This window comes from Coregonus lavaretus (genome assembly GCF_964263955.1).
Source record: "Coregonus lavaretus genome assembly, chromosome: 18".
Lineage (NCBI taxonomy): Eukaryota > Metazoa > Chordata > Actinopteri > Salmoniformes > Salmonidae > Coregonus > Coregonus lavaretus.
In genome coordinates this window covers 2,783,448-2,798,197 of record NC_140005.1, presented here as the reverse complement: position 1 = coordinate 2,798,197, position 14,750 = coordinate 2,783,448, and the positions used below count along the sequence as shown (strand labels likewise).

General features: G+C 40.3%; 1 protein-coding gene across 1 annotated transcript in view; it reads right to left on the bottom strand.

Annotated features, from left to right (window-relative positions):
* LOC311145453 (exonuclease 3'-5' domain-containing protein 2-like) overlaps positions 1 to 14,750 on the bottom strand; it is a 42,996-nt gene that overhangs the window by 20,096 nt on the left and 8,150 nt on the right. Inside the window, exons 2-4 of the mRNA XM_084181696.1 lie at positions 5,322 to 5,881; positions 5,055 to 5,183; positions 4,774 to 4,901 (exon numbers count right to left, since the gene is read on the bottom strand). Coding sequence (XP_084037822.1) covers positions 4,774 to 4,901; positions 5,055 to 5,183; positions 5,322 to 5,720 — 656 coding nt within the window. The 5' untranslated portion in view covers positions 5,721 to 5,881. The remainder of the gene's footprint in view (positions 1 to 4,773; positions 4,902 to 5,054; positions 5,184 to 5,321; positions 5,882 to 14,750) is intronic.

The following is a 14,750-nucleotide window of genomic DNA, read 5'->3' as shown; positions in this document are numbered from 1 at the left end:
TAATTATTATATGTGTAATTTACATTTACATTTTAGTCATTTAGCAGACGCTCTTATCCAGAGCGACTTACAGTTAGTGAATACATCTATTTTTTATTTTATTATATTGTATTTTTATACTGGCCCCACGTGGGAATCGAACCCACAACCCTGGCGTTGCAAACGCCATGCTCTATCAACTGAGCTACATCCCTGCCGGCCATTCCCTCCCCTACCCTGGACGACGCTGGGCCAATTGTGCGCCGCACATGGAAATTATAGGCAATTAGCAAGACCCCCCCAATAAAGGACTGGTTTTGCAGGTGGTGACCACAGACCACTTCTCAGTTCCTATGCTTCCTGGCTGATGTTTGCTGGCGGTGCTTTCACTCTAGAGGTAGCATGAGACGGAGTCTACAACCCACACAAGTGGCTCAGGTAGTGCAGCTCATCCAGGATGGCACATCAATGCGAGCTGTGGCAAGAAGGTTTGCTGTGTCTGTCAGCGTAGTGTCCAGAGCATGGAGGCGCTACCAGGAGACAGGCCAGTACATCATGAGACGTGGAGGAGGCTGTAGGAGGGTAACAACCCAGCAGCAGGACTGCTACCTCCGCCTTTGTGCAAGGCGGAGCAGGAGGAGCACTGCCAGAGCCCTGCAAAATGACCTCCAGCAGGCCACAAATGTGCATGTGTCTGCTCAAACGGTCAGAAACAGACTCCATGAGGGTGGTATGAGGGCCAGACATCCACAGGTGGGGGTTGTGCTTACAGTCCAACACCGTGCAGGACGTTTGGCATTTGCCAGAGAACACCAAGATTGGCAAATTCGCCACTGGCGCCCTGTGCTCTTCACAGATGAAAGCAGGTTCACACTGAGCACGTGACAGAGTCTGGAGATGCCGTGGAGAACGTTCTGCTGCCTGCAACATCCTCCAGCATGACCGGTTTGGCGTGGGTCAGTCATGGTGTGGGGTGGCATTTCTTTGGCACAGCCCTCCATGTGCTCGCCAGAGGTAGCCTGACTGCCATTAGGTACCGAGATGAGATCCTCAGACCCCTTGTGAGACCATATGCTGGTGCGGTTGGCCCTGGGTTCCTCCTAATGCAAGACAATGCTAGACCTCATGTGGCTGGAGTGTGTCAGCAGTTCCTGCAAGAGGAAGGCATTGATGCTATGGACTGGCCCGCCCGTTCCCCAGACCTGAATCCAATTGAGCACATCTGGGACATCATGTCTCGCTCCATCCACCAACGCCACGTTGCACCACAGACTGTCCAGGAGTTGGCGGATGCTTTAGTCCAGGTCTGGGAGGAGATTCCTCAGGAGACCATCCGCCACCTCATCAGGAGCATGCCCAGGCGTTGTAGGGAGGTCATACAGGCACGTGGAGGCCACACACACTACTGAGCCTCATTTAGACTTGTTTTAAGGACATTACATCAAAGCTGGATCAGCCTGTAGTGTGGTTTTCCACTTTAATTTTGAGGGTGACTCCAAATCCAGACCTCCGTGTGTTGATACATTTGATTTCCATTGATAATTTGTGTGTGATTTTGTTGTCAGCACATTCAACTATGTAAAGAAAAAAGTATTTAATAAGATTATTTCATTCATTCAGATCTAGGATGTATTATTTTAGTGTTCCCTTTATTTTTTTGAGCAGTGTATATATAGTTTTTCTTTTTATTATTATATTTAAAAAAATTAAATGTACTTTAGTCAAACCAGTGAATATCACTTATTATAAATGAGATCATTAACTATCAGCTCTTGGAATATCCAGGGCCTGTACTCGTCACATTTTGGTTCTAAAACAACAAATCCAGAATTATTTTTAAACATCAAGGAACAGGACATCATAATCCTCCTGGAAACATGGTATTGTGGAGACATTGATACTCAGTGTCCCTCAGGCTATAGAGAAAGTTTACTACCATCAAGCAAACATAAAAATGTTAAACGGGGCTGAGACTCAGGAGGAATCATCATTTGGCATAAGCAGGACTTAGCACTGAATTAAATGAAAAAAGGTGCTAGCCACATTTGGCTAAAACTTAAAAAAGGTACAATCTATTGCGACAATGATGTATAGATATGTGCAGCTTATGCTCCTCCTTCAGATTCATCATATTATGATGATCAGTTTTTTGACAATCTCCATACAGAAATCCTTCAATTTCAGGCAGAGGGTAAAGTGCTCCTTAGCTCTGGCATCTTCCCCAATATTTGGAATCAAGGACTGATCACCCCAATCCACAAAAGTGTAGACAAATTTGACCCCAATAACTACCGTGGGATATGCGTCAACAGCAACCTTGGGAAAATCCTCTGCATTAACTGCAGACTCGTACATTTACTCAGTGAAAACAACATACTGAGCAAATTTCAAAATGGGCTTTTTACCAAATTTTACCAAATTACCGTACGACAGACCACGTATTCACCCCGCACACACGTCTTCTCATGCTTTGTAAAAAAAAAAAAAAAAAGCCTTGACTTAATTTGGCATGAGGGTCTTCTATATAAATTGATCGAAAGTGGTGTTGGGGGGAAAAACATACGACATAAAATCAATGTACACAAACAAGTGTGGTCCTCTGTAGCTCAGCTGGTAGAGCACGGCGCTTGTAACGCCAGGGTAGTGGGTTCGATCCCCGGGACCACCCATACACAAAAATGTATGCATGCATGACTGTAAGTCGCTTTGGATAAAAACATCTGCTAAATGGCATATTATTTATTATTATTGTGCGGTTAAAATGGGCAAAAACACACATTTCTTTCCACAGGGCCGTGGGGTGAGACAGGGATGCAGCTTAAGCCCCACCCTCTTCAACCTGTCTGTCTGTCTAATATATATATGAATTGGCGAGGGCACTAGAACAGTCTGCACCCGGCCTCACCCTACTAGAATCTGAAGTCAAATGTCTACTGTTTGCTGATGATCTGGTGCTTCTGTCCCCAACCAAGGAGGGCCTATAGCAGCACCTAGATCTTCTGCACAGATTCTGTCAGACCTGGGCCCTGACAGTAAATCTCAGTAAGACAAAAATAATGGTGTTCCAAAAAAGGTCCAGTTGCCAGGACCACAAATACAAATTCCATCTAGACACCGTTGCCCTAGAGCACACAAAAAACTATACATACCTCGGCCTAAACATCAGTGCCACAGGTAACTTCCACAAAACTGTGAACGATCTGAGAGACAAGGCAAGAAGGGCCTTCTATGCCATCAAAAGGAACATAAAATTTGACATACCAATTAGGATCTGGCTAAAAATACTTGAATCAGTTATAGAACCAATTGTCCTTTATGGTTGTGAGGTCTGGGGTCTGCTCACCAACCAAGAATTCACAAAATGGGACAAACACCAAATTGAGACTCTGCATGCAGAATTCTGCAAAAATATCCTCAGTGTACAACGTAAAACATCAAATAATGCATGCAGAGCAGAATTAGGCCGATACCCGCTAATTATCAAAATCAAGAAAAGAGCCGTTAAATTCTACAACCACCTAAAAGGAAGTGATTCCCAAACCTTCCATAACAAAGCCTTCACCTACAGAGAGATTAACCTGGAGAAGAGTCCCCTAAGTAAGCTTGTCCTGGGGCTCTGTTCACAAACACAAACAGACCCCACAGAGCCCCAGGACAGCAACACAACTAGACCCAACCAAATCACGAGAAAACTAAAAGAGAATTACTTGACACATTGGAAACAATTTAGAAAAACACAGAGCAAACTAGAATGCTATTTGGCCCTAATCAGAGAGTACACAGTGGCAGAATACCTGACCACTGTGACTGACCCAAACTTAAGGAAAGCTTTGACTATGTACAGACTCAGTGAGCATAGCCTTGCTATTGAGAAAGGCCGCCGTAGGCTGACCTGGCTCTCAAGAGAAGACAGGCTATGTGCACACTGCCCACAACAAAATGAGGTGGAAACTGAGCAGCACTTCCTAACCTCCTGCCAAATGTATGACCATATTAGACACATATTTCCCTCAGATTACACAGATCCACAAAGAATTAGAAAACAAATCCAATTTTGATAAACTCCCTTATCTACTGGGTGAAATACCACAGTGTGCCATCACAGCTGCAAGATGTGACCTGTTGCCACAATGTTTATTGTAAAAAAAATTATATTGTTATTTTACTTTTGTTTATCATCTATTTCACTTGCTTTGGCAAGGTAAAGATACGTTTCCCATGACAATAAAGCCCCTTGAATTGAGACACACAGAGACAGAGAGAGAGACCGAGAGATACTTTGAGGGTAAATGGTTGATTAAAACAGACAACCTAGTAATTTGTTTTTGTTCTTTAGGGTGTAGAACAGCTTTTATATTGTAGATACGATTGTGGGTTCTATCAATGTAAATTGTGTGTATCATTTCCAATCCCCCATATATTTTATAAATATATTTTCCTTTATTATTTTCCCCTAATCCTACCACCCCTCCCCTAATTGGAGTAAACTAATGGACCACAATACTTAGGCTTCTACATTTCACAGACATAGTATATTTTACATTAGTTTTTAGTCCCACCCTTCAGCTCCACTCAACCCCTCCCATCTATCTCTGAACACCATCCAGTTGAGGTCTATTTGCCATATATTTTTTCCACTGTGCTGTAATGTTTCACAAAAGTTCTGAACCTTTCTATTCTCATAGTTTCTACAGATCGTAAATTAAAACATTTTTACTAAGCATATTATTATAGTACTGATTGACCATCAACCTAGTCTTACCAGAGCCCATAATAGCCCATCTCTAGTGGTACCTTTGTCGTAGTGCGAGGTATCGCAGATCCACGGTACACCCCAGAGCCAGGCCGTAGTCTCGGGTCAGACGTTTCCCGTCTTCATAACAACCCAAGCCCACCTTCAGGACATGAGGGTCCCTGAGGACCTATATAATAATATCATTAACAATAAACAGAATATATGACATCTATCCAAAAGACATAATTGTAATATTGGTGGCCCCAGCGGGAATCAAACCCACTGTACTGGAATTAAAACCCATCATTCTCTACCAACTGAGCCACGGAGGACAATATACCTCCTTCAAGCTGAGGGGAAGGTCCTGCGGACGACCTCGGAACAGCCGCAGCCTCACCAACACACACAGGCCAGAGAAGGACGCCAGCTGGAGAAGGGAGACCGCTGACGTCTTACCCTTCACTGACACCTGGGGAGGGAGGGAGGGAGAGGATGGAAAGGAGGGAGGGAGACTACGTCAGGGGACGACAGGAAATAGACTCGAGGACCAATGGAATTATATTAATTTTTTTACATGCAAAACGAACTCCTACGCCCAGACTCTTACCCATTCGCAGTCCAGCCCGAGGACAGGGTAGACAGATAGCTCCTTTTGCAGTGACGGCCACAGCTGCTCCCAATCCTCCTCAGAGCTCACCGTCACAGGCTGCACCGCCAGGACCTGGTCAGCAGGGGGCAGTGAAACAGGCAGGAGGCCCAGGCTCTGACCCGGGGGTAGCCGAGTCTGGGACTCGACTGGCTCCACAACCACAGGCTCTGGTTCCACAGGACCCAGCTGATCCACTGGTAAGGGACCAGAGCTAACCCCTATCTGACCCTGAGCCAGAAGCTGCTGCTTCTTCTTCAGTGTCCTCGTTGTTCGTTGTCGCCATAACACCAGACCCCCGAAGGTGACCCCCAACAGGGTGACCACCGCAGCCATTAGGGTGTTTTGTCTAGTAGACATCTTGGGTTTCAGAGGTGCAGATTTGGTTAGGGCTGGTTGGTTTAGTAGTGGGGTGTAGGTAGATAGACTTTTACAGACTGAATTAAAGTTTGTTCAGAGAGACTGGGGATATAATGTCAGCATTGGGGAACAGCAAGATTTGTCCTGTCCAGTGTAGGCGCCTGTGAAGAGAAGAGAAGAGGCTATTGGTTAGTAGGCTTTGCTCCTGCATTCAGGGCAGACGCCTCATCCCCTAGGAAGGAATCTGCAATAGTCACATCACGTCAACATTAACCTACACTGACTGGTCCTCTGTAGCTCAGCTGGTAGAGCACGGCGCTTGTAACGCCAAGGTAGTGGGTTCGATCCCCGGGACCACCCATACACAAAAAAAGAATAATGTATGCACGCATGACTGTAAGTTGCTTTGGATAAAAGCGTCTTCTAAATGCCATATTATATTATTAATGAACTCATATGGCTACATTAAGGGGCATAGCAGTAGACTCATTTTTTTACATTATCTCACAAAATAAGTTATTCACTTGTCTTGCCAAAACAATTACACGTTGTAAAAAAGGTGTTCGCCGCACTTTTGATAGCTTCGTCCCGCAACTAGCCATTTAAATTAACACATATTGACTTTGACTTTTAATGTTACACATTTGCAAAAGATCCCTCGCCTGGAGTCCTTGATGACTGTAAAACTATTCGGATTCACTCCCCAATTATTTAAAACAATTTTTTTAAGTCAACACAGGAATTTCCATTATAGATAAGACTATATAAGACCATATCTAAAAGGGTCGGAGAACAGCGCAGGAGTCGAGAAACCTCACAATAGGAGTAGAAAGGGATGAAAAAGATGGCGGACGCTGATGTGTGAATATAATGGCGGGGAAAAATCAAGGAGAATTTGAATAAAATTTTGGTTTGTAACATGCGCCGAATACAACAACAGGTGTAGACCTTACAGTGAAATTGTTATTTACAAGCCCTTCACCAACAATGCAGTTTTAAGAAAGAATACCTACACAAAAAAATAATAATTAAAGAGCAGCAGTAAAATAACAGTAGCGAGGCTATATACAGGGGGTACCGGTACAGAGTCAATGTGCGGGGGCACCGGTTAGTCGAGGTAATATGTACATGTAGGTAGAGTTATTAAAGTGACTATGCATAGATAAACAGAGAGTAGCAGCGCAAATAGTACTCGGAGGCCGAGTAGTTGCCATACCAGGCAGTAATGCAACCAGTCAGGATGCTCTCGATGGTGCAGCTGTAGAACCTTTTGAGGATCTGAGGACCCATGCCAAATCTTTTCAGTCTCCTGATGGGGAACAGGTTTCCCTCCTTTGGAATATTGTCCAAAAGAATAGAAAACAGATCAAAGTAGCATAGAGTGATGATAATGTCCCTTCTTATCTTGTAGGAGTATGTTTTGTTAATGAGGAGCAGCTGATTGGATTACCAATCTTGAAGAATCCATTTGAGATATCCAAACTGGTGGAGAGTGCGCTGGGTAAAGTGAAGGCTGTGAGGATCACGAGAGGCGGGCTTGTTTAGATTTTTTGTTCTTCTGAGGATCAGAAGGAGCGTGTGTCGCGTCTCACAGGATTTGAGAAGTTTGCCGTGTCCTGTGTGTCTCTTCGGAACAGGGCACCCCTCAAGGAGGTAATATCTGGCGTTTCGTGGGAAGTCGATGCTGCAGAGATGGAAAAATATTCCTGCAGTGATTGATGCTCGTCGGATGAATCATGTGGTGAGTGATGAAAAAGTGAAGAGTATCTGTTCTTTTGTTTTTTTGATATGGAGTCTCTCCCAACTCAAGTGCAGTTTGGGTATATTAACTACAGAGTCAGAGCATCTATCTCAAGACCAATGCAGTGTGATCATTGTAAAGCTTTTGGACATGTTTCAAGTGTTTGCAGAAGGGAGAAGCTGAGAAGTCTTTTGGGTGGATTAAGTTAGTTTTCCCTATCACGTATGGGTTTTATTTTTACCTTGGTTTTTTTCAACCCCGTCCAGTTGATGGCGGTAATACACCTTTGAGTTGTAGTTTGCCATAAAACCGAAGAAGAATCATATCTAAACCAATAGGACACCAATCTCTCAAATCAACTTGGAGCCATCCGGCTGTTACAGAGAACCACATACCAGATTTTTTTTAACGGTTGTTAGCAATTGATTAACAGTATTTCTTACGCCACATTTGTTGAGCTAGCTCAAATTCTAGACATAGGATTAAAAACAAGACTATAGCGTCCATAAAGTAAAACCATTGGATAAAAAATAATGCCGGATTGACTAAAGTTGTAGGTGCAAAAGTTATTACATGTATAATATAAAATCGCACTCACGTGTTCATTTCTGCCCGTTAAGAACCAACGATGTGCTACCTTTTTGTAGCATTTCTGACAACGCTAACATCTTTTTTTCAGCCGAATTTCAGAGTTCGAACACTGGGATCAGATGCTCGGAAACAATACAGCTGCTTGCCCCATGCTGCCTGTCAGAAGAAGTGTATGTGAACAAACCTAGCTATATAGTGGTATTCAAGTCGAGGTTAAATCAATAAATGCAAACAGATATTTTGATTAGCTAGCTAGCTAGCTAGCTAACGCTACCGTGCTAATGTTTTTTTTTTTTTTTTTTTCTTTGGGGGGATGAATCAGCTTAATATTGCAGATAGATTGTATCTTCTATCAATGTAATTGTCTGCATCACTTCCAATCCCCCATGTTTTTTTTAATTTTTTTTATATATATATTCCCCTTTATTACTTTTCAACCCCACCATCCTTTCCCTACTTGGAGTAAATTAGTGAACAACAACGCCCAGGCCTCTACTTCCGGTCTATACTTACTATCTACACCTTATGGACAGAGTTAATTTTACAGTAATTCTATATCTATATATATATATATATATATATTTATTTTTTTGCTCCTGAACTTCTTCTACTCTCAACCTCTCCGATCATTTTCATGATGTCCATCCGGTTTGCTTCTAAATGCCATATCTTTCTAACTGTGCTCTTTCCCAAAAGCTCCCAACATACAACCTATATACTTATTATGGACACAGTATGCTTACATTATTAGCTATCTTTGTTATTATTTGTTGTTATTTGTTATTAGTCCCATCCTTCAACTCTATTCAATACCTCCCATCTATCTCTTAACACCATCCATATAGGATTTCTATTTGCCATATATATTTCAACCGTACTGTGATGTTTTACAAAAGTTCTGAACCTTTCTATTCTCATTGCTTCTACAGATTGTGAATTAAAAATAAACATTTTTGCTAAAAGTATTATTATATTATTGATTGATTGACTATGACTTTTCAGATCACCCAGTAATGCTATCTGCAAGGTTAGTTCCAAGTAAATATTGCAATCCTTTAGCCATTCCTGGACCTGTGTCCAAAAACAAGCTACAAATGGACAGAACCAAAACAAATGATCTAATGATTCTATCTCTTCACAGCAAAATCTGCAGAGCTGGGAAGATTGTATCCCCCATATAAATAACATTCTATTGGTAGCAAGAATTTTATATAATAATTTAAATTGAAAGATTCTAATTTTTGAATCCGGTGTCGTTTTGCGTGTCAGTTCATAAACACTATGCCATGGGATCGGTACGTCAAAGATCTCTTCCCAACTATTTTGCAATCTATATGGGACGGCTGTCAATCCTTTGGTCCTTAAGTGAAACTGATATACTTTCCTCTTCCACTTTTGCGGTAAGGCTGCAATTATTTGGTTGTAATTCTGGGTAGAGCAGACATTTCCATATGTTTTTGTTAGCTGCATGTGCGACATAACTCCACCAGTCCTACCGATGATATCATTTACGAAGATTATACCTTTTTTAAACATTCTGTCAAAAAATAAAGGTTTTTTGTCAATTAGTATATTTGAATTTAACCACAATATTTGTTGCATTATTTGTTCTGTCGTTTCTGGAGGATTAAATTGAAATTGCAACCAACTTTCTATGGCTTGTTTTAGAAATAGTGACATTTGGGAGATTATTTCCTTTTCAAATAACTGAAAGTGAGAGGTTGTAATCTGAATAAAGGGAAAAAGGCCTTTCTTGAACAGTGGGTGAGACAATCTTACTAATTTGCTTGAGAACCAGTTCGGATTTAAGTATAACTTTTGGATGACTGAAGATTTTAGTGATAGGTCTAATGCTTTAATATTTAATAATTTCTGTCCTCCGAATTCATATTCATTATATAAATATGCTCTTTTAATTTTGTCTGGCTTGCCGTTCCAAATAAAATTGAATATTTTTTTCTCATATAATTTAAAAAACTGTTTGCTAGGCGTAGGCAAGACCATAAGCAAATAGGTAAACTGGGATAATACTAAAGAGTTAATCAGGGTGATTTTTCCACAAATTGACAGGTATTTTCCTTTCCATGGTAGTAAGATCTTATCTATTTTTGCTAACTTTCTATTAAAATTTATTGAAGTGAGATCATTTATTTCCTTTGGGATATGTATTCCGAGTATATCTACATCACCATCAGACCATTTTATTGGTAAACTACATGGTAATGTAAAAATTGTATTTTTTAGTGATCCAATACGTAATATAGTACACTTATCATAATTTGGTTGTAATCCAGAGAGGTTAGAAAATGTATCTAGATCCTCTATGAGGCTGTGGAGGGATTCTAGTTGTGGATCTAAAAGAAAACATGAATCATCTGCGTACAATGACACCTTTGTTTTTAAGCCCTGTATTTCTAATCCTCTGATATTATTATTGGATCTGATTTTAATAGCTAACATCTCGATGGCCACAATAAATAGATATGCCGATAGTGGACAACCTTGTTTCACTCCTCTTGACAGTTTAAAACTTTCTGAGAAATAGCCATTATTTACTATTTTACACCTAGGGTTACTATACATGATTTTGACCCATTTTATAAGAGATTCTCCAAAATTGAAATGCTCCAGGCATTTATATATAAATTCCAGTCGAACTTTATCAAATGCCTTTTCGAAGTCTGCTATGAATAGCAGGCCTGGTTTCCCATATTTTTCATAGTGTTCTATTGTTTCCAATACTTGCCTTATATTATCTCCAATGTATCTTCCATGTAAAAAACCTGTCTGATTAGAATGAATAATATCCGACAATACCTTTTTAATTCTATGCGCTATACATTTTGCTAGGATTTTTGCATCACAACACTGAAGTGTAAGTGGCCTCCAATTTTGTAAATGGACTGGATCTTTATATTTTCCACTTGTATCCTGTTTCAGTAATAATGAGATCAGACCTTCTTCTTGAGTGTCAGATAATCTACCATTTACATAGGAGTGGTTAAAACATGCTAATAACGGTCCTCTTAGTATATCAAAAAAGGTTTGGTATCCCTCGATTGGTATGCCATCCAACCCTGGAGTTTTCCCGGACTTAAAGTCTTTAATTGCATCCAGAAGTTCCTCCTCTGTAATTTCACCTTCACATGAGTCTTTCTGTGTGGCTGTTAATTTGACATTATCAATAGAAAAAAAATCTCTACAATTAGCTTCAGTTAGAGGAGATGGAGGCGACTGAAAAGAAAACATATGCTTAAAATACTTTGTTTCTTCCTTCAAAATATCATTAGGTGAATTATGGGTGACTCCGTCAATTGTAACCAGTTTCATTAAGTTCTTTTTGGTAGCATTCCTATGTTGAAGATTAAAAAAGAATTTTGTGCATTTTTCCCCATATTCCATCCAGTTTGCTTTATTTTTATAATATATTACACTTGATCTTTCTTGAATAAGTTTTTCCATTTCTTTTTGTTTTTCCTCTAATTTATTCTGAGCCTCTATGTTACAGTTTTTATTGCCATCTATCTGTTCTGTTAGACTTTCTATTTCCTTTCTTAGTATAAACTCTTTTGACCTAAATTGCTTTTGTTTTCGAGATGAGTACTGAATTGCATGGCCTCTAAAGGCACATTTAAAGGTGTCCCATACAATAAGGGGATTCGCTGTACCTATGTTATGTTGGAAAAAGTCAGTTATAAATTCCTTTGTTCTAATTATAAATAAATTATCATCTAATAGGCTTTGATTAAATTTCCAATAACCTCGCCCACGTGGAAATTCAGTTAGAGTAATGTATATGCCTATTATATGATGGTCCGACCGCATTCTGTCCCCTATCAACACTTTTTTTACTTTTGGTGCCAACGAGAATGAGATAAGAAAGAAGTCAAGACGACTAGCTTGATTCAGTCTCCGCCATGTATATCTCACTAGATCAGCATATTTAAGCCTCCATATATCTACTAGTTCTAATGTATCCATGACATTCACAATTTCCTTAAGAGCATGTGGGTGATTGTTTGTGGTGTGATTTCCTTTTCGGTCCATTGAGCTATTTAAAACAGTATTATAATCCCCCACCATAATAATATTGTCTTGAGTTGCTTGCAGGCTTGATAATTTATTATATATATTGTCAAAGAATTGTGGATCATCATTATTTGGTCCGTAAATGTTAATGAGCCATATCTGTTTATGGTCCAATACCATATTTAAAATAATCCATCTACCTTGCGTATCTATTTGGACAATTTGCACATTCGGATCGAAATTACTATTAATTAATATCACCCCTTTTGAATTTCTTTGCCCATGGGAGAAGTATATTCCCCCCCCCCATTCTTTTTTCCACGCTACTTCATCTCGAATTGTTGAATGAGTTTCCTGTATACAATAGATATTATATTCCTTCTCTTTGAGCCATGTAAATATTGTTATTCTTTTGTTATTATCAGCTAAGCCATTACAATTATAACTGGCTATACTTATTTCACCATACACCATAATGAGATACAAGTTTCAAGTCTATTTATCATTATATATGTTTGTAAATTTACCAATAAAAAATAGCGTAATGATTGAGTGTCCATATAGCTGTACCGTGATATTTGCATTGCTACGGAGTAACCCTTCAATTGTTCTCCACTAATTCCCCCGCTAAAGCCCCTCCCCATCCCAAGTTGAGCCGTCATCCCAGTGATCAGCATCCCACCCACGTCCCTCCGTATCCCTAAGGCCCCGAGAGGCCAGGACCCATCCATCGAAAGCAGCACACAGTGCCACCCTTGCTAATGTTAGCTTGATTGTAAAGTCCAGCAGCTAGCTTATGTAGCTAGCTAGCTAACACCAGTCAGCTGAAAGCTAGCTAGCTAATGACCAGGAAAAGAACAGTAGCTAGCTATATTTGTTTATGGAAGGTTTGTTACACAAATAACTTCAGCAAATAGCTAGCTAGAGCCAGACAACAACAGCTGAAGCTAGCTAACGATAGCTAGTTCACATCTAAAATGCCAGTCCTAAATTTTTTCCACAAAACATAGCTAGCCAAACGTTGGACAAATTGTCACGCTGCTACCTTACTATGCGAGACTAGCTAGCTACTCCATAGTCCAGGCTACAGTGAGAGCAAGCCACATTTCACTGTCAGACAGGACACAATTAAAACTGCTGAGGAAAAATTAAAATATTGTTAGCTAACGTTAACAGCGCCTCTGGCTCTGTTGTGCACTGACTGTAGTGTGCAAATGCATGCTTGTGAGCATCAGAAAAACTCACCAGTTTAACATCTATAATACATTCCACTATGCTCATTCTCCTGCCTTCTTGACATGTAAGCTGATCAACAGCGGCAAACTAACAACTCTGCCATGTGTTGGAGATTTTTTTACTCTGCTGTGCACACCTGTGTGAAGCTAACCACAATAAGGTTTAGCCACAATAGTGGAGTTTTCGGTTCATCTTCAAAATAAAAAGTTGCCCATTTAAAGTGATTCAAACTGATACAAATATTGGAATCACGCCATATTTGGACTAGATCATGCTAAACAAGGTGGGGATGTTGAACAGTCCTTAGCCGTGGTATATTGGCCATTTAACACACACACACACACACACACACACACCTTATTGCTTCATTATAATGTTGTATAACGTTGCATAAATCACCTTCCGGTGTAAAAACCATCAAAATGTAAAACAAAAACCTTTGTTAAGTGAGAATAGGCATTGGTCTAAAGCCGAAAAAGAAAGGAAATTCACATGAGCGCCACAATGCCTCCTCCACCCATGCTCCACCAAGGTTTTCCAGCACACAGCTTTGACCTACTACAGTAGCTATGTTGGTATTGTACTTCAAAGTATGTATATGTATGTCACTGTCTCAGTGTTTCTAAGCTTATGTACTTTAAAATCACTATTGTTTGAATCCAGTTTTAACTGGTGCGCACTCTTGAAGCTACAGGGAGAGACTTCTGGAAGTGTGTGACCTGCACATTCAAGAGGGGCCCTAGCCATTATTCAGTGTGACCAGTGCAAGAGATATGAAGTGGTGTGTTTACAACCCCCTGCTATAGTCTCTGGTCAGGGGCTGGTAACTTGATGCACTACGGAATCACACAATTTGAGTGAGGGTTTGCTGTAGCAACATTGACCGTTTGGTGAATATAATAAATAATTGTAATATTTGAATACTTCATCCATCGTCCAAAAGGCATATTCTCTCCTTTATAGGATTTCAACCAGGACCACCATGTTGGCATGAACATGTAGACAAGAGTGACCTCTCCATCAAGGATACCTGGGCACCAAGGTTATTTGTTATAGGACGTCATGGATACCTGGAGGTAAATCCTAGTATGAGAGGCCTGTAATATAGTTTATCTTAATATATACAGTGAGGGAAAAAAAAGTATTTGATCCCCTGCTGATTTTGTACGTTTGCCCACTGACAAAGAAAATGATCAGTCTATAATTTTAAATGGTAGGTTTATTTGAACAGTGAGAGACAGAATAACAACATCCAGAAAAACTAGGGGTGTAACGATTCGTTTTAACAACGATTCAATTTGTATCACGATTCGTGGTTGTCGATACGATTCAAGGACGATATTGGTTCATTTAGAACGATACGATCCGAAACGATTCAGTGACTTGAAATCGATTCAGTAACCTTTTAGCCAAAAATTCAACCAGTGTGACTG